This window comes from Varanus komodoensis, unplaced genomic scaffold (assembly GCF_004798865.1).
Source record: "Varanus komodoensis strain SLA01 unplaced genomic scaffold, ASM479886v1 scaffold2, whole genome shotgun sequence".
Taxonomy (NCBI): domain Eukaryota; kingdom Metazoa; phylum Chordata; class Lepidosauria; order Squamata; family Varanidae; genus Varanus; species Varanus komodoensis.
In genome coordinates, this window is record NW_025335568.1 from 13,913,432 (window position 1) to 13,934,052 (window position 20,621).

A 20,621-nucleotide genomic window follows, 5' to 3' on the forward strand; every position below is an offset into this window, starting at 1 on the left:
GAATTTGCAAAAACTAAGCAGCACAGGACATTCACAGGGTCGCCATGAGTCGGAGATGACTTGACAGTACGTAACAACAACTAGCAGTTATGGCTTTTTTATTTTTCATTTTTGCTCTAAAGTAAGTGCAAGATCATCAACCCAGATCAGGGCCTTAGAGCGGGGAACTTTTCTTATGCCGAAACTGGAGTAAGGATGAAAAGCAAGCAAACAACAGGGCTATGTTTAAAGCAGCATCTTGGTCCCCTCTCCCTGCCCCGCAAGTTGAAAGGACATAAATCGACTTGCTTATGTAAAGAACACGACAGAGGGATTCACCCCAACAACCTCTTCCGGTGAAGCATGGGAACTCCTGCTATATATTTAGATTAACAGCTATCCCAGCTGGGGCTCTTAAATCACATATGCTATCTGTTCTTTCATTAAAGTATATGAAAACATTGTGTTTGTTCAAACACACAAACTCAGTGCAATACACTTTGCAAAATTAACCACAAATAACTTCAAAACTGATTTAAAAAGTTAATTCCAATTTGAGTCATGACAAAACAATCCATTCACTTCAATGGAGCTATTTGTATGCTCATCACTATTTGCATTAAGACAGTTCTGCTTACTCCAACTGAACTTTGTTATGATGTGCTGTCAAGTTGTGTATAATATATGCAAGCCCATGAGTTAATGCGCTCCAAAATGTCCTGTCCTTGACAACCCGGCTCAGCTCTTGTAAGCTCAGGCTGTGGCTGTCTTTGTGAAATCAATCCATCTCATATTAGTCTTTCTCTTCTTCTTTGTCTTTGCCTTTCCTTAGCATGATCGTCCTCTCTAGAGAATCCCGCCTTCTCATGGTTTACTCAAAGTATGACGGCCTCAGTTTCATCATTTGAACCTACTTCCAAGAAACTGTCCTTAGCATGACCATCTTGCAGCACAAACCTAGGTATGTTCACTCAGAAGTGAATGCCCCTGGCTTGCTTCCATGTTTATTGTGTGCAGGCTTACAGCTTAAGGATGCAATCTTAGAGGAATCAACAGGAAAACTCTTGCTTTTGCACGCAGTTGGTTTCTGCATTGCTCTGTTCTTTTAAAAAAGAATATTAGACTCTAGGCAAATGCTCTGCCACTGACAACTGGACAGTCATCCTGAGAAAAATGTGCAATGCTGCTCCAGAGCTTGAATTCAATAAAATTTTACTAAATTCAGGTAGAAGTCCTGAGTGGGATTAGAATAATTAGCACTGTTTCAGATAGCTATCAGCATGTACAAAACAAAAGCCCAACTAGCATTAGCACTACAATTCTATAAATATTTACTCAGAGTCCTGCTGTGCTCAGTGGAAATGACTTTCTACTAAGTTTAGGATTGCAGTCTCAATGTGAAATCTGAAAGGGACTCAGTGACCTCAGAATCTAGGTTTCACTTCAGAGCTTTAAAGCCACACAAATTAATATGGCAGAGGAATGTGGCAAGCAGGGAAATGCCATGCATGCAGAACGTAAACAATCAAACCGCAGAAGCTACAGAAACCTTAACAGCAACAATACACTGCACACTTCCGCTGTCAAACCAGCTATGAGAGAGAGAGAGAGGAGAGAACATTGTATTCAAAACAGGCTTCATCACCAAATTAATTCCCAGTTTTAGAAGTGGTGTAGGTGAAGTGCTAAAATCAACATGCCACACGATTGTTTCTTGCAACTGCATATGGAGTGGCTGTCCTAAACACAATATTTTGTAAGACTGCCAAGACAGGGAGGCCTGATGACTGCCACAGTAGTTTTTAAAGAAGATTCAGAAATAAAAGAATTACTGAAAAAGTGTAGAGAATTCTCCATAAATGCAGGCAAATGCCTGTTCATTAGGGGTCCCTTGTACTTCTTTTTTTCTCACTGAAAAAATCCATGAAGGAAAGACGGGAGGATTGAGCGTAAACTGTCTGGAGGGCCCCAGCAGCTGCTCCAGCTGATATTTAAGTTACACATATTACAGGTATTCCCAGAGACTGAAGAGAAGCGGCCTTCTCACTCAGTTCGTGTTAGCTTATTCCTGGTTAAGCAGGATCATGGCTTTAATCTCCTTAGGCATGGCTTTAAGAAGGTTGCTATGCTGTATTTTAAACCTGATCCAATGTTTTGGGTTAAACAATTGTTTAATGTAATAAATTTTTAACGATCTCAGTCGTATGTATTTATCAGTGTACGTGTATTTCAACTATTCGATTGACCCCATAAAGGACACTGAGCAGGGCTGTGAAGGGCAGGACATTTGGAGGGCTTTCATTTGCAGGGTCCCATAAGTCGGAGATGATTTGAAGGCACGTAACAAAGTCGGTTCCAAATTTGCCACCATGATCCAATGTGATGAACAGGCCAAGACGGGGCCATGCAAACAGAAGCTTGTTTCTCAAAAACTCGAATTGCCAAGGAGGTGTGGTAGTAAGGAGGTTTCGCTCACAGATCATCTCCATCCTGATGTACCCCCTTTATTTTCTCCCATGTAAATGAAAATAGCTGCCATTCACTCCTCTGTGGCAAAGGAAAAGACTGTACCTGGGAATGCTGTTGAAATGAGGGTGAAAACCACAGGTAGTCGGTCAGTCAGTTAAGGAACTACACAATGCAGTAAATTTCCAGTGGTCCCTGACAGATACATGGGCTTCCTAGCACACAACCCAGCCTGTCCTTGTCCTAGGGAGAAGAATGTAGGGGCAACGCAGTGGCCAAGAGAAGATCCAGCATCTTTCAGAGGCGCATTTAGTGGTAACCAACAGAAAGGTCTTTGCAGTGGCAACTCCCAGGGTGTGGAATCCTCTCCCATGGTGGCTACATTAGATCCTTCTCAGTCATTCTTCTGCTGGCAAGCAAAGGCCACTTTATTCAAGGAGGCCTTTGGCCTGAAAGTGGGTTTGTTGTTGTTGTTTTTGCCCTGTAATTGCTATTTTTATTGTATTTTGATGTAATTTATTGTTTTAGTCCACATTTGTCATGTGCATAAGGCACCCATGCCAGAGAAAGGTGGCACTCAGATCGAATAAGTATTTATTGGCATCTATCACATATGCCTGCAGTCAGAAGAAAGCAATGGGACAGACATTAACAGTTCAGAACCACAAAGCCTTCAGGAGGACTGAGCTGGGAGTGCTATTCTGATTCCTAGAAGAATGCTGTGAGTGGAAGGAGGAAGGAAGGGCTCTAATTTTATGCAATCTGTGGAGGCTACTTCCATATCCAAAGGCAGGAAAAACAAACAATTTAAATCAATTCATTAATTAAGGAACTAAGAATGAACACTTTGCTATTCTGGAAAATTCAGGAAGACTCAAATAATATGAAGGTACAATGAAGGAAATATTTTGCTTGGCAGGAGAAATGTGTATCTGATACGGAAAGAAGCTCTTTTGACTGTTATGACCCCAATCCATTGCACAACTCTTTATTTCCTTTTCCCCTCAGTTTAACGACTACAGCAATTCCAAAGAGCAAGACAGAGAGACACCGAAAAGTTAAAGGGGGAGAGAAAACAGCAAACACACTGTTCGATTCTCCTGTCATTCAACCAAATCAGTTCAATGCAAAAGGATCAAATGAAGACATTTGTTTCTTTGCTCCCATACATTCGGAAGAAGTTGAAGGATAAAGTAGCACTTTAGGAATGTGATTCGTCACAGGATAGAAAAGAACAATCTTATCCCCTTGCCCCATAAGACAAGCTGTACCCGTGTCTTAATCTGCACTTGTGTTGTCACTGCACTGTAATTTAAGAGTGCCAATGATCTTTCAAAGCAATGTAATAAAATCAGGTCAAGAGTTGGTTTTTTCCACCTCCCCACAATAGGAACTGGGGAGGGTATACATTCAGAACATTTTCTTCAGTAAGAAGTAAACAGTCCCAGAATATTTATCGAACAGTACTCAACAAGCCATGATCTGATATCAGGTTTATTCATAATTTTGGAGCATTAAGTGTACTTCTGCACCAACCTTTAAATTTCGATCTAGTCCCTTGCAGTAGGTGCTAAACACACACACACTGCATTAGAATATCTTCATAACACAGCCCAGGCTGCTGTATTGTGCTCTTACCGCCTAGCAGACTGCACGGCCTTAGAAAAGAGTGGATCTCTGTTGAGTGGAAGATATATTTGGTGGGCTCCTTGCTCATTCATGCAGCTTGTAAAGCAATGAATAATCTATAAGGCCTTTCTGAAGAATAATGGCAGCGTTGGCCCAAGGGCAGCCCAGTAAATTTGCAGCCACACATTCTGATCATACACGGATGGCTCATTACTGCTTTCACAAATCCAGCTTTATTTTTGCTTCTGATGCCACTGATACCCAAGTACTGTCATGGACCTATTTGAGGCATTACACTTTGCCCATGTCTGAATAGTTGGGCAAGAACAGGGCAGGGAGAGCTGCCAGGAAAACCAAGGGTCTCTCGATGGATGGGAAATGATGATGCAGGTTTGCCAGAAAATATAGCCGGCTCCTCCAGCCTGGGGCCCTCCCAGTGGGCTGGACTGCAGCATAGCTGGGAACAATCTCAATTTATCTGGAGGGTGTTGGGTGGGAACACTGCAATAGGAGAAGCACTGAGCCACTGAGAGCTGTTTCAGGCTGCCGGGACTGCCCAGCTAGGTCTGGTTTGGAGAATGCTAAGGAACCTCTGAATTCCAACAAGGAAGAAAGGAAGGATATAACTATAACACTCTATAAGAAAGGAATCAGGGACCCAGATTAGGGTGGGAGGAGGTACAGACAGACTGTGCTAGACCCAAATATTGAGAGCTGGGTGTAGACACGAAGTAGAACTGAAGGAATGTGAATTATCTTCAGCAGCAAAGCAGCGATGAATGTCTGATGGCCGAGTTCTTTCTCCCACTAGCTCCCAAAACTCCCAGGCAGATTAGTGAACCCACAAAGGCAGTTAAATGCAGGAAACATAAATAAAAAGATGCCTTTTCCCCATTCAGCATCTCCAACCCCAAGATGGAGTGATTTAACACTTTCCCTCCCTCTGAAGCCCCCTCTGTCCCATCCCACACTATGCAGAAAGGCTGCAAGCCCAGGAGAAGTTTTTGGGGGCACAGAGGCTGCAGGTGGGGAAGAAAAAATTTCCTACTGTGAACTTCCTTAAAGTTAACTGGTTTGGGATTTAAAAATAACTGTTTTATTGGCTTAATCTCTTTATAGTTTTTTTTTTCAGTTTATGTCTGTGATTTGGTTGTTCGCTTTTAATTTTTTTTTAATATTTTGGAAGCTGCCTTGAAAATGTTCACATGAAGAGTGGGCTTTAAATATAAACAAGTTGCTTTTAGAAAGAAGGGGAAAGCATTTCTAGCCATTGGATAAAGTTAATCCCAGCAGAAACACACTTGCATCTCTCTCCCGCCCATGACAACTTTTCCTTCCAAGGAACTCAAGGAGACCTCTATAATTCTCCTCCTCTCAATCTTATCCTCATAACAAGAGCCCTGTGAGGTAGGCTGTGAGAGGCCCAAAGTCACCCAGTATGCTCCACAGCTGAGCAGGGACCAGAACCCAGATTACCAGAGTCCTAGTCCCATACTCTTAACCACTATACCACACTGCCTCTCTATTCAGCAAGAAGTTCTAACAGTTTAGAGGGAAAAGGAAGGGCCAGCCCAAGGTATTTTGTGCCCAAGGCAGCACAGCAAACGAGCCCTCCATCACTGCCTCAGCCCCAGCTCACGCTTCATACTACAAGGACAGGATGGACGTGCACATGCTAGGCATGTCATGAGTGCAGCCAGCTGGAGGCAGGGGTCAGACTAGATGGCCTGGGAGGTCCCTTCTGACTAGCTCTGTTTCTATGCTTCTACCAGAGTCCAGTTAGGTTATTTTGGTCCACAAAATAACCTAACTGGCACAAAATAGCATGAGTACAGAACAGCAATAAGTGAAAATTCGTAAGTTGCTGCCCTTTTGTGAAACCCCTAAATGGCTGTCTGAGGCAACTATCCCATCAGCCTAATGGATGGGCCGGCTCTGCTACATTATGAACACTACTTCCAAAATTTTCAAATAATGTCAAATTTTCACAGAAAGATGCAGAGACAGAATACACATGAACAAGAAGGGGTCCCAGAAGATAAGCAAAGTTAAAAACCACCAATACAGAACAGACAAAATAGCCATCTTGTCCAAGATTCTTCTGACAGCTAGCTGGCTGTCTGCCCACCATAACTGTCCAGCTACCCGCCCCGAATTCTGCAGTTATGGGTGATAATACCTCTCTTGGCTTTCTGCAGGTCTCATAAAATATATTCAAACAGCAAACTCAATTGTGCAGAATTGTCAAAAATCCTGCCAAAACAATTAAGAAACTCCCTGGACAGCTCCACCTTTGCTGTACTTGCAGGTCCCAGCAGTTACACAACTGGGCCGTTGCACTTCTAAAAATAACTCCGGAAATGAGCAGAAACACTCTTTCCAGACTGGGACCTGTCAGCAGAGCTTCCTTCTGCAAGCTGTGCTAACCTGCCTCATTCTGGAAATGAACGTTTCAGCTTGTTTCCAGTTAGTTTTAGAACCACAGAAGCTCCAATGCATGAGAGGTGGGTCCCACTAGTGCAATGGTATAACAGGATAGCTATTATCACATGTATACTCTGCCCTTTTTCCCCTTTCAAGGAACCCAAGGTGGCTCTTCTCCTCTCCAACAACAACCCTGCAAGGGAGGTTGGGCTGAGAGTTCGTGACGGGCCCAAAATCACCCAGCGAGCTCCATGGCTGAGTGGGGACTAGAACCTGGATCCCCGAGTCCCAGTTCAATACCCTCATCACTAGCCACACTGAATTGACAGACTGGACATGGCAGCTAACAAGGCTCTCTCTCTCTCTCTCTCTCTGTGTGTGTGTGTGTGTGTGTGTGTGTGTGTGTGTGTGTGTGTGTGAGGGAGGGAAGACATATAGTTTTGGAACTGACATTGCAATGAATTTAAAATTCTGCAGGTATTTCCACATCAGGAAGGGCACAGAATTTTCCCTAGGATCTCATTACCCAGGTATTACAGGGTCAAGAAATGTTACATTCTTTCAGGGTAGTTTTACATTCCATGGCCTTTCTAAGCCCGCTGCTGAGGGGGCTTAGGAGCATACCTTTTATCACAAGCTGTTTTATTCAGAAGCAACAAACAAGAGAAGGCTCCCATGTTTTTTCTCAGCCTGTTATACACTCAGATGAGGATGGAGGGAATGGGCAGCCAGAACCTGGACATTTCCAGAGTTATGTCTTAGAGACTGGGATGCCTGGCTGCTGGTAGTTATCAGGGGAGCAGTGAGGTCTGTACTATGTACAGTGCTGGTCCCACATTTCAAAAGATTGTCACAGAGCTGAGAAAGGTGGGGGAAAAAGGCATCCAACGTGAACAATGATTGGAGCACCTTCCCTGTGAGGAAAAGCTGAAGCAGCATGGTGTGAAACAAAGCCACAGAATGTGGTGGTGGCCACAGAATCTACATAGCTCACTGAGAATATCAGCTTTATTTTTAATGAAGCAAGTTTCTAGTCCACAGTGTGATGATATGCTTGACAGTGTGTGGGGAAGCTTGGCAAAGCTGCCAAGTCCAGAAGAATAGAGGGTAGAGGGCTGTTGCTAGAGTTTGTGACAGTAAAATAAACTATACCAAATTTGCATGATTTATAAAAATCTAAATATAATCTATAAAGACTTTAGGTTATATTGAGCCAGAATTTTAATTTGTTCTTTCTAGCAGAGAGGACACCCAGTTATACTTAAAATCAAATGTGCCATTTTCCTAGGAGAAGAATGGAAACTTAAAGTATACCTATCTCTATCCACACAGAAAACAGCCAAGTTCCTTTGCTTTCTGGGGAGCGATATGTTAAAGGCAGCTTCTGTAAAGGCTGTAAGAAAGATTCAGTCACAAAAAGCAAGAAAAATGGAACTGACAGGGAACAACGAGTTCTCGTTCTAATTGTAGGGCTGCCCTAATCCCTAAAACGCAAAGTGAAGGGACAAATTTACCTTTGGAGAAACAAGTGTAGCTGGGGGAGGAGAAAACATTTACTAGGATGAGATATATAAAAGAAGAAATCAGTTATTTCACAAATGCAAATCAATGAACATACGTTGTTCACCTGCTGCAGCCAGCTAATCGTGAACTGTGTGATATCCTTGACTAGCTGCTTGATACGTAAATTCCAGTCCCAAGCCAGACTGCTAAACTGCTGTAGATAGATTTCCAAGGGCCCTTGAGCCTGGGAACTGAGCCTATTTTCTCAATGCCATTGTTATCAGCTGCTATGGCTCCTTCTCCCCTTTCTTAAGATGGGGAAAGTTTGCTTGTTGGCCGCTCACCAGTCAGTGAGCAAAGCAAGCCGGGCATCTGCTTGCTTTTCTTGTCCCTGCCACCGTTCTCTGAGCCAGAGCGAGATGCGGGCAAAGGAGGAGCCTACAATGGCCAAAAGGAGGAGAAAGGACACGGCTCCTTGCTGGGATGTGGACCCTTTTGCACATGCGTAGCTATACCTGCCCTTGACATCCAGGTTCAAAAGTGAGGCTGAAAATCTGCAGACAGTTCAGAGGAGGGCAACAAAGATGATACAGGGCCAGGAAACTAAGTCTTGCATCAAGAGGCCGAAAGAACTGGGCCTGTTCAGCTGTGAGCAAAGAAGACTTATGAGGTGAGATGACAACCTCAGAGGCCATCACAAAGGATGAGGAAAAGGCTTCCACTCACTCAGCGCAAAGTGCAGGATGCAGAACAAGGAACTTACACTACCGTACACCAGGTGCAGGCTAGACACAAGGAAGAACTTCCCAACCATCAGAGCAAAGCGACAGCGGAACCAGTTGCCAAGAGAGGCCGTGGGCTCTCCCACACTCAAGACACGCGGGAAGAAACAAGACAGCCATCTGAGTGGCATGCTGTAACTGGCATCCTGCACCATGAGGAGGTTAGACCTGATGGCCTTCTTGGCCCCTTCCAGCCCTTCCATTTCATGATTTGATGAGTCCATGACACTGGCCCCGCTGCTAAGCTTGGTGGCGTTGGGTCCACGTGACTCAGAACCACAAAGCCGGCAGTTCAAATCTCCCTTCTGCCAAGAGCTGATCAAGTGACCCGGGGCCAGACGGTCTCAGACTCGGGGGCACCTGTGCAAACTGAGCTCAACGGGGAGTGCCTAGAGCAGTGGGAAGCGACACACAGCCTGTGCGTGGCTCTCATCGCTGTTTCTGTTCTGCTGATTCTGCCATGTGTTTGGCAGTGACACTGAAGCAATTCTGGAGGAGGCAGGAAAGGTGCACCCCTCCTCAACAGCGGTGGGGGGATTAGTCCCTGAACGGCAAGAAGGGGCCCAGCCCTGTCCCTGACAGTTGCCGTGAAGATCACAGTGATAATGCACGCGGAGTCCTTTGAACAGCCTGCAATGTTCGACATGCGACGCACTGTTATTTTTAGCAGATCGGGATCAGAGGGACCTGAAGCCAATATTACCATCACCATTTGACATATCCTTTTACACAAAGAGCACCCTTTTCCTTTTTCCTCAAGGTTTTTTCCTGAACCAATGCCATTTATTAATCCCCCCTCACCCAAACACCTGAAGCATCCAAAGAACAAAACCAGTGATTTGGAAACAAGTCCCAAAGAGGATCAGCATCAGCAACTGAGAGCCAGTGTGTTGGAGTGGTTAAGAATGCAAGGCTGAGATTCAGGTGATCTGGCCATGGAAGCAATTGGGTGACTGTGGGTCAGTCACAGATTCTCAGCCCAGCCTATCTCACTGTTGTTGTAGGGATATGATTGAGAGCAGCAGGAGAATGTAAGCTGCTTTGAGTTTGTTGTAAGGAAAAAAAGTGTGCTATAAATGTATAAATAAAACTGGAACCCTTGAGCAGCTGGAAGGCCTTGTCCCTACCTGGGCAGGACCCAACAATAGCACCAGCTTGGTCTCCTTGCTCTTTGTATCTTTTGTGGCCTGGCACTCCAAGTAGCACCAGGTGGCTGGATCTAGTCACCAGTTTTATTTCCCACCATGCCCTCCACCCCCTAGTGTTACCCTGGGGCATTGTGGAAAATGTAAACAGTGCCCCCTGCTCCTGCTGACAGAGACGTGCACCATGGTTCATCAACAGAATGAATCCACGGGGGTTGGTTGAGGCCCCATCGGTGAGGGTGTTCAAGGATAGGCTGGACATGTTCATGGTGGGCATGTCGTGAGTGGAGTCGAGCCGGGGGTCAGACTGGATGGCCTGGGAGGCCCCTTCTGACTCGCTCTGTTTCTATTTGCAGCTTAAGGGCAAGAAAGGGAGGGCTGAGCTCCTGATACTAGCCATGAAGCTCACTTTGGGCCAGTTACAGATTCTTGGCCTAACCTACCTCACAGAGGGGCTGCGAGGACAAATAGAGAGAAGAACTGTGCAAGTCGCCTTGAGTTCCTTGTAAGGAGAAGAAAGGTGGGATATATGTGTAATGTAACAATAATGTAGTATTTTAAAGGTTTTAATTCCTGAAAATCCCAGACAGTGTTGCCTAATGGGGAGTACAGAAATGAAATCAAAGGGGGTGGCATCCCTGACTTTGGTATGCTACCCCAATAGATTACTTCTAGGGAAATGTACGCCTTGACGGAAACAAATACCCCAACCCTAGCTGAGAGCAAAAATGTGGCCCCAGGTTTCTTAGGATCCAAGTACATCCATCTAGCCATTCAACTACAGTGTTACCTACGGGATTATTCCAAGCCCAGATCAGTGGCTGTTTTTCTGTTTTGTTTAAGACAGTGCTCAAGGCACCTTATTACAAATATTAAAATGAATTCACATTTTTAAAGAAAATCAAAGGTAGTAACTAAACATCTTACACATCTCTTTAAAATTGAACAGACAAGAAGGAGAAAAAAACCCTGGAAGAAACACATCATTTATCTAAAACTAAAGGGAATAAAAACATTTTAACTGGGCATCTAAAAGACAGTAAATTTGCTCCACAAAATTCTGTACAGCAGAATGCTTACATTCCTTTTAATGTATTTGGATATAATCTATTAATTATATGAAATCCCCTGATTCATTTCTGTTACTTTTTTGGTCTGACAGTTAAAACAAACAAATTGATACTAACCTGAGCATGGCTTATGGAATCGCCATCGCCTTCACTATCTTTCCTACAGAAAAGAAGAGGAGGTTTGGATTAAAAGCATGTCATAAAAGAAACAACATATTTATTATTTTATGCAATCATGCTGCCACTAGAGATAAAGCCACATTCTTAAAAACATATCTGAAGATAATATCTTGATGGTCAGGATTTAATAGCTGAGCATGGAGAGGAGGCATAGCTCAGTAGCACAGCAGCCGCTTTGCATGTGGACGGTCCCAAGTTCAATCCATGGTATCTTCAAGAAGGGCTAGAAAAGCGCCTCCTGAAACCTTGGAGAGCTGCTGCCAGTCAGAGTCAACAATACTGGGCTAGATGGACCAATGGTCAGACACATTATACAGCAGCTCCCAATGTCCCCAATGGATGCATTTTAGCCTCCCCTTTGGAGATTCATCTGAAAACTATTCCATTTGGATGCAGAGCAGAGGAAGAGAAAGGAAGCAGGACTAGGCTGCTGGCTGTACTACAGGCCAGCTGCCTCTTATGGTGGATACTCCATCCAGCTACAAAGTGGAGGGGAAGAAGAGAAGTGGGACTGAGAGAAAAGCTGTTGTTAGCTTCCCCTCAACCATCATTCTGCAGTAGTCAATCCGATCAGGCTACCTGAACTGATTCCATCCCGGACGGATGCTATTTATTTCTTTTTAATAAGAATGGAAATTTTAATAAGTGCATAAGCCTGCTTTTCTCCTCCCCAGTCTCCATGCCCTTTCCTTTGTGTGCCAGGCATTCTCCACTGAAAGTCTGAGGATAAGGACTGCTGGCATTTGAAAGTTGTTTTGGGAGCCTTGTGGGCTTAAGACTAGTATAACAATGCTTAAAACAAACATATAAACTGTAAGAGATCAGCCTACAATTTACATATGCTTAACAAGGCAAAGGCAAAATCTTCTAAAAAACTTTACAAAGTTCTTCACATAATTTAAAAATCCATGCACTAAAGAAAAACTCATCTATGACAGGGATGAGTGCAATACATTTTGAAACTGGCTAATGAAACTGGCTCTAAAAGGTCAGTAATCAGATTCTTTAGTATTGGGATTAATTTGAAAACTTGGCCAAGAATGATTTCTAAGCAAGTCACCTGTCTTCAGGAAACACTTCCATGTTGTCTGGTCCTGTTTTGTCCACAGGTCTCAAGGAACCAAGTGTTTCCATTGTCTATCAAAACAATATTAAGACAAACAGTAAGAATCATCGTTTTCAAAATGCATACCTGAAATCACAAGCACAGGATCTGTACTGACCTCTCATGCAGTTATGACAGCAATAGGAATGCTGCATGAGAAAAACAGCAAAATACTGAAGATTGTGAAAGGCAGAGGGAAGATCATATACTGCAGGGATCCTGGGTTGAGACGATGTTGTGCAACTTGCGACCATGTGCTACACCCTCACTCTCTCATGGGAGGAAGGCAGTTTCTCCAACAGGAGTTAATGGACAGGCAAATACGAAATCAGATAGAAACCAGCCTGAGTGAGCACAAAGCCACAGTCCTGACATGAGAGCCTTTCCTTTCCCAAGATTCCATGCTCCGCGGGCCTCGTTGCAACACCTTCTCTCTACAGACACCTTCCTCCTCAGTCTCTTGGGGGACCGGCTGTTTATCCCAATCGCCATTGGTCATGCTGGCTGGGAATGATGGGGGTTGCAGTGTAGCACTTCTAGGGAACATCAGCTAGAGAAAGGTATCCTCCTGCATCCTGCTCTTCATCCTTCTCTAGAAACCCGTGTGCTATTCTAGGCCTCAGGTGAGTGTGAATTCTCTTCCTTAAACTACCAGGTAGTGATGCCTGAAATGTTCACAAGCTGCATCATTGCTCGAGTTCTAGGCTGGTAACCTGGGCTGGAAACACTCATCCCCTTGCCTTCTTTTGCTCATTATTCCAGAGGTCTGACTGAGGAAATCTGAGCATTCTGTTAAGTTTAACAAGTTAAGATTTCAAGATTTGAGCAGTGGAAGAGCAGTAACTCCTTCGCAAATGTATGCCCCAAGGGTGATAGCGAGGGCAACTTTGGAACCAACAAAAAATCTGGAAGAAACTGCCTCCCAAATGTTAACTCTCTGGCTAAACTAAAATGAATAATCTATGGACCTCCATGGACCTTATAATCTAAGGTCCTCCTATGGACCTTATGCTACATGCATGCATATCCAAGGAGTCAAGGTTGTTTCCATAGGAGAGACTTACACAACTATTGTTCTCCAGATGCTTTGGGCTTCGGCTCTCCTAGACAGCATGACCAACAGTGGGGAATTTGGAGGGATGTGATGCAAATCATGAGAAAGGCACTTAGTTGGGGAAGGCTTTTATAGGAAAAAAGGCATAACGAATGCCCAAATTTGTTGAAGGAAAAAACTGGTCTTGCGTTAGCAATGCTCCCACTTCACCACTACAGTCATGCTCTGCTGTGAAGGTTAAAAAAGCATTTCTAGCAAACTGTAGTGAAGATGTGACAAACTGTGGAGAACTTATGCTGGTCTTCCAATCTCACCTCTGGCCTCTTCTCCCACGCTGTTATCGGCCATCATGTGCCCAGGCAATCTATACGATCATCAAATCAAGTATGGCAGATACTGCATTTATCACATTTCCAACTCAAGCAATTCTGCTTTCTTAAGCAGTAAAAATAGGGACTCAGTCCCCTGTAAAGGCAAAATACTTGTGCACAGCATGGTCTCATCAGTCTTATGAAGGACGATTCAGCCACACCTTTTCCACATGCCCAAGGCACTGAGCAAGTGGTTTCTTTTCCCCATCCTATGCGCCTTTCTTTCGGCCACTATCCACTGCCCCAAAACATGGAAGGACCTGCTGACAATGAAAAGTCTCCAGCCATTTAAAAAGAGCTTTAAAAAGAAGGGAGCAAACAATAGTTCCACCTACAAACTGACAAGGCAGAACAGAAGAATGATCGCTTCTGCCACACTTGGGAGGGCGTAGCAGCCGTCAAGAAAGACAAATTGCAGCTGGTCAGTGCGCTCAACCCGCACACACAGTGTGGCATCTCCGGGTTGCAGTGTGCAGTTCAGTTCTATGTTGGCTGGACCTGCAACCACGTGTGCATGACTATGCCGAATGCACAAGCAGCCTGAGCAGAGCTACACTCTCCACGTAGTGCGTGTGGTACAGAATTTCTGGCTTTGACGCTGTAGCAAAAGGTGGTTTACTCTGCCCATCCTGCCATTTTCAGCAGCAAAGATCTGGTCCCAGAACTGCATGGTGGGTAGATGGCCGTGGCGGCGGCCTGTCACGCCAGGACACCCTGCTCCTCACTTGCTCGAGGGGCAGCTGATACTTGCCACATGAAAGCCTCAAACTGTGGGGAAGCTCTTAATGATCCACCCAACTCAACAAAACGATGCGGTCATTTGCTTGTGGCCTGTGACTCAGAGAAGTCATTCATCACAAGCAGGCATCAGAGTCATGTAAAGAGTGAACAACGCTATGAGCAAGGTGTTTAAGTACATTGTCTCTCAAATTTCACCATGACACCTGAAGAAGGGAGCATCTGCTTACCAGAGGATTGTCCTGGTTGTCATTAAGCTCAGTCAGTTTGGTGCTTGATTTCTGTCGCTTTGGCTTACTTCTTTCTCCGATATATCCAGAGCTGTTCTCTTGCAGTTTTTCAACCTCTTGAGCATTCAGCATACATTCTTCAATGCTGTTGAAGCCAGAAGGAATATTCTCTTTATTGATGACCTCCCTACATAAAAGAAGTTGCAGGATTACAGATGGTTGTTTCAGCAAGTTTCTGAAAGCAAACCAAGGAGATGACCTGATCATACACAGTTCTAGAACAAGAAATATTTAGACTCTGGGCTTCTGTACACTTTGGTTAATGGGGGTATTGAGCCTACCCATGGGTATTGACTTCAATAAAGCTTGAAAGGCTACCTGTAGATTAGCATAGTGAGATAGGGTGTAAAAACCTAACAAAGCTAAGGAGGGTTAATTGTGGTTGGTGCCTGAATGTGAGATAACCTGGAGTTCTGCAGAAAAGGTACAAATTAAAACAGTAATACTGACGATGATAATGATGATGAGTCTTGGACTTTTATAGCAGAATATAAGTTGAGTAAATAAATAAGTAAATAAAATGATGATTATGATAGAGATGGCAGGATGTGATTTAATTTTCCTGTGGGAAGACCTTGAATTAATGAGAAGAGCACATATACCTGCCATAAAAATAGCAAAAGAAGTTAAATCCATTGGAAACAAACACAGCATATGCTGGGCTCACTTAATAAACAACCTCACTATCTGGAGGAATGCCCATCTCTTTAAAAAAAAACTTGGCTTTATTGAAACAAGTGTATACCAAGTATGCAGATTTGTATTACTTTGGCCTGCTTTACTGGATTTTCCTCTCTCAAGCCTGTTTCTAATTTGCATGGATTACTACCTTAAAATATAAGCTGTTAAGGAATCAGATAGCATGTGTTTGAATCACAAACCTGATTCAATGACAATATTCATTAAAATCTTAGGCAAAAATCCTCTTGGTTATTAATTGCTTAAAGCAACCCCCCACCTCCTCAAGGCATGAAAACTGTGGATCCATTTACAGGTTATGCCTCTGAATTAGTTCTTCATAGGACAAAATGTTTTGTGCATGTTAGCAATTAAAAGTGAATTAGTTTTTCATCCACTGGGAAGTGAATTTACAAGGAGGTATTCTGGCATATATTTCTGCCAAACTATGTCCAACAGCAACTTCCTTCTGGGAGGAGGTAATGATGTGTGTAAGTCTTGTGATGAGAAATATTTAAGGATACACAAGTTCTTTTGCATTACCTACTCATCTCTTGCAAGCTAATGCAAGGTCAATACAAATGGATTTTCCACGCCCTTTTGACAGCTAAATGGCCAATATTCCAACACCATCTGACATAACACAATGGGTGGAGGGTTGAATGAATCTTTCCATTTTTGAACAGGTGGTCCTTAGTCATATACTAGAAATGGAGAACCGTACGGCTATTTGGCTGCTTTTCTTGACCTTTGTGCATAATTATTTTCAATAATGGCAGCACGTTCTGATACATACTAACACACAGGGATACATAATACATGCAGTTATTCTTACACAGCTTGTACAATCGTATCAACATGTGTAACATTTTCTTTTGCTTTATCCTTTTTCCCCTTTAATTACTTTACTTTTGTTTTTAATGCACTATAAAAACTACATATGCAATTAAATTTAATTACATATGTAATTAAAATTACATTCATTCATAATGAATGTCTGAGAAGTTAGGATAACCATGCTGTTTTAGTCCCAAATTTATTTGGGAATGGGGTAGCAGAAAAGCTGAAAAAAATGACCCAGTGTGGCATTCAAGACAGTAAGGACTACAGGCCGAGTGACTGGATCACGAAATCCCTTCCCTCCATGTCCACAGGTTTTCCTGCTTCCTTGATCTAAAGACTGACTGTTGACGACCTGACCTGATGTCCACACAGGGCAAAACTTGGAATGACATGATTTAGCAGAAGTAACCTTCTCATTGGTTAGGAGATTAAGTGCCCTCCATGCCTTCCTCTTGCAAGTTAATCCTTCCCTCTCCCTTGTCCTTGTGTAACTTACTGCCTAAGCATGGTGCATTAGGTCTACACCAATGTGTATGCTAATGAAGCACGGTTTCTAAACACAGTTGGTGAGGCTGCAGCCTTTAGAGGATCGAGTTGACTATGGATAGTGTAATTGGCAGTTGATAGCTAACATTAGTATGATGGCTAATTCTGAAAAGGAAGGAAGGGGGGTTTATGCACAAGAAAGGCAGGAATTTGGGCCTCTAAACACAAGGTGCGTATCCACACAGACTGTTTGGCCTGGTAAGTGCCCTTACCCTTAGTACTTTTACGTGTGCCTCATGCTGAATTTTTCAACTTGCTATGCCTGAACTACCACTGTGCCAGGCTCTGTCCCTCTTCAACTTCTCAGGAGCAAACATTTGCACCAAGAAGGAAGTGTTAGCATGCAAAATGCTTTGCCTGAATGTCCTGCAGGTACATTTTTCTCTTGCACGCAAACGTAGCATCACAGACCGCCAGAAGCTGCAGTCAATTACAGTATGAGACAGTGCTGTGAAGAACCTGTGCCTGAAAATCTGAGAGACGGGTTTAGGATACATATGAGTTTCACACTGTACACACAATGTCCCTACCATGACATGTTTATGTAAGGAATTTGTAACACGGCAAATGGCCCTCTAGAAGCTTCAAGCTCCAGGATGTGGCTCAGTCAATGCCCCTTATCAATTAGCAAGTCTTGGCTACCGTAGAGCACTGAGTCATCTGCTATCAGATTCAGCAGCCAAGCAGTTAAAAGAAAGACTGAGACTTGCAAGGGCATCAGTGAAGGAACTAGAAAAGATAAGAAATGTAAGGTCATTTCACTGGAGACCATGGCCAAGATCATCCGCACTACTGTATTCCCAATCACTATATACGAGTGACAAAACTGGACAGTGACAAAAGCTGGCAGAAAAAAAGTGACATGATCGATACATGGTGCTTGAAGAGAGCTTTGCAAATATCCTAGACTGATGAACAAGTGGGTTGAAGATCAAATCAAGCCAGGACTTGAGAAGACAGGACTCCCCAGAGAAGACGGTCATGCTAGGAAAAGTTGAAGGCAGAAGAAGAAAGGGAAGACCAAGTAAGAAATGGACTGACTCCATAGAGGAAGCCTCACCCTTAAGTGTGCAAGAGCTGAGCTGGGGTGTCAAGGACAGGATGTTTTGGAGGCCCTTCATTCCATAGGATTGCTGTAAGTTGGAGATGACACAATGGCACATAAAACAAAGGACTTCTGGTAAATAGAAGGTGGAGTGGTTTCCTCAGTGACTTGCATGTGTGTTTTTGGGCTACTTCACTCAGCAGTCTGAAATGGAACATCCTAGACATTTCTTTGTTTTCTTTTTAGAACTTGAACTTCTGCCCTGCCTGAGGCAAAAGACATAAAATGCTACACCAAGGAATGAAGGCTGGAATGCTGAAAAGTAAGGCTAGGACACACTCAAAACAACAAGGAGAATGGAACTTGCTATGTCAGCTGGAATCTGATCCCTTGAGATTTCACTTTGGCTCAACAGAAATGAAATTGAAAGGAGCGCCAAATATTCAGGTCAAGTACAGGCGCCATTGTGAAAAGATCAAACCATTTCCCACAAGGGCTTGGTTTTATGGGCCATGCATATACAAGGCTGCTTACCTAGTAACAGCAATGAAAGATATTACAAGATTCAAAGCAGCAAAACCTGACTACCAGCACAACTGCCGGAAGCCACAAGATTGTTCTATATTTTGTTGCTCAAGAAAAAAACCCCACCCAACTGAACAAGCGGATGTATCGGAGATCTATGTCAGGCCATCAGATCGCCCACTTTGATAAGTTTATTTAATGTGATGAACTCATTCTGTAGCTAGACCGCACGTGTATTAATGCCATCCACCCTTTCTCAATCCGAGTGTCCCCTTATGGTCCCACTTTATAGGTTCTGCTTAAGGTCTGTCAGCAGAAGGATAAGAGAGGATAAGGCACAAAGACCAAGATCCACAAACGCTGAAGAGCCAGAACAGAAACTGATGGACTGGCAAATGCCACATTGCGTATGTATACAGGCAGGCCTTGCTTTGCATACAGTCCATAGTGTCTCGCATGGTGAGGCAGCAAGCAATGTAAGACACCTCTACCGAGACTTCCAAGAGCCATGGCCAGTTGCCTGGGAGTGGGGGATGCTGAAAGATGTAGTCCAACAGCTCTGCAGGACACCTGGGTAGGAAGGCTGGTGTAGAAAGTACTGGACGGACCTGACGGACTCTTTGGCCAGACTCAAAGGGATCTTTTAAGAAGGGAAGGAAGAATGCAACATATTTCAAGGTTGATTTATCCACTAAAATAGACAAGAACATAACAACACAAGAGCCCTGCTGGGTCAGACCAAGGGTCCTCCTTGTGTAGCAAGGTCGCCACACCTTCACACCATGGGTTAACAGCTGCTGAGAGAAAGCTCACAGGTAGGGCATAACCGCAACAGCATCCTCCCACCCATAATCCCCAACTGCTGGCATGCATAGGCATATGGTCTCTGATACCTGAGGTAGCATAGAGCCATCAGGACTAATAGCCATGGAGACTTCCCCTCCCTGAATTTGTCCAAACTCCCTTTAAAGTCATGTCATTGGTGACCACTCCCACACGTAAATTCAATAGTGAAAAAGGACCTTTTATCTGTCCTGAATCTCCCACCAGCAGGTTCATGGGACGACCAGAAGGAAGGGAGAAAGATATCCCCTCCATTTCTCCATATCATGCGTGATTTTGTAAACCCCTCTCATTTCTCCCCTTACCTGCCTGTTTTCTAAGCCAATCAATCCCAGCTGTTGTGACCCTGATATGATCCAAGATGGCTCTTCTAAGGTTCTTGCCCAGTTTAAAAATACAGATTCCTCCTGCGAATACAGAATTACTCTCTCCTGTAACTCTGTTCGTCATTGCTAATCTGAGATGGGGTTTCTAGGAGCCTTGTTTCAAAATACTGTTGTGTTTTCATTGTACTGGCATAATTTTCATTTTACTTGTGCTGTTAATGTCTGCACCCAGGGTCCGCCCTTAGCAGACTTCACCAGAAAGGCACCCAACGATTATTTACATCCTTAATACATAAGTCAAATATTTGCTCCAGAGCTCACCCATTTTCCTGTTGGCCTCACTGAATGAACCCCTGTCATTCAAACTATCTAAAAACTGCTGTGGCAGATTTCTAAAAGGGAGGAGGGAATCACCATCGTACATATCTCTGTTCCTTCGGGCGTCATCCTGTTCCTTGTGATGCCGTCTCCGCTGTCGGGCAGACACACTGGAAGATGCTGAAGATGTTCCAGATTCGGAGTCTTCAGAACTTTGACCACCAGAGCCATGGACGTCAAAAAGATGTTGTTCGACAGCTGACCGGATGGTCTTTTCTAAGTATCTGTCATGCCAAACCCCCCCAAAACTAAATATTAAAAACAACTCAGAAAATGGCATTTATTCAGTACAAAGCCCGAGCAAAATGATACTTAGAACTAAAATGTTATCATTGCCTCATAAATCTGCAGACTGACAAAAAAGCCATCTTGCTGAAAGGACGCAAGTCATCGCTGCGTGGAAAATATCCTGGGAAAGCTACAAACACGGCAAACAACAGCCACCCATTTGGATAGCTTTAAAGTGGACTAGACAAATTCAAGTTATCAGCTGCAATGCCTCTGGATGGCTGTATGCTCCCTCCTGGCTCAGTTGCAATATGGCTGCTACTGAGGAACACAAAGCAGCAAAGTGTCATTATGCTGACGACCAACTCGTGGGGTTCCACAGGCAGCTGCCTGGCCTGTGTGTGAAGGGACTGCTGGACGAGGTGATCTCTTAGCTTGGCTCTTCCGATGTTCTTATGAATGTACACCCAGGC

The 20,621-nt window shown here is 43.9% G+C and overlaps 1 protein-coding gene across 6 annotated transcripts in view; it reads right to left on the minus strand.

Annotated features, from left to right (window-relative positions):
• The window catches only part of FAM13A (family with sequence similarity 13 member A), a 163,337-nt gene that overhangs the window by 33,487 nt on the left and 109,229 nt on the right, over window positions 1–20,621 (minus strand). For 4 of the 6 annotated variants that reach the window (XM_044429431.1, XM_044429432.1, XM_044429429.1 and 1 more), the window contains 4 exons: window positions 19,965–20,144; window positions 14,677–14,911; window positions 12,239–12,315; window positions 11,116–11,158 (listed from right to left, as the gene is read on the minus strand). In XM_044429431.1, the coding sequence (XP_044285366.1) occupies window positions 11,116–11,158; window positions 12,239–12,315; window positions 14,677–14,911; window positions 19,965–20,144 (535 nt within the window). The remainder of the gene's footprint in view (window positions 1–11,115; window positions 11,159–12,238; window positions 12,316–14,676; window positions 14,912–19,964; window positions 20,145–20,621) is intronic. The other 2 variants (XM_044429434.1, XM_044429433.1) reach the window with 2 other exon arrangements.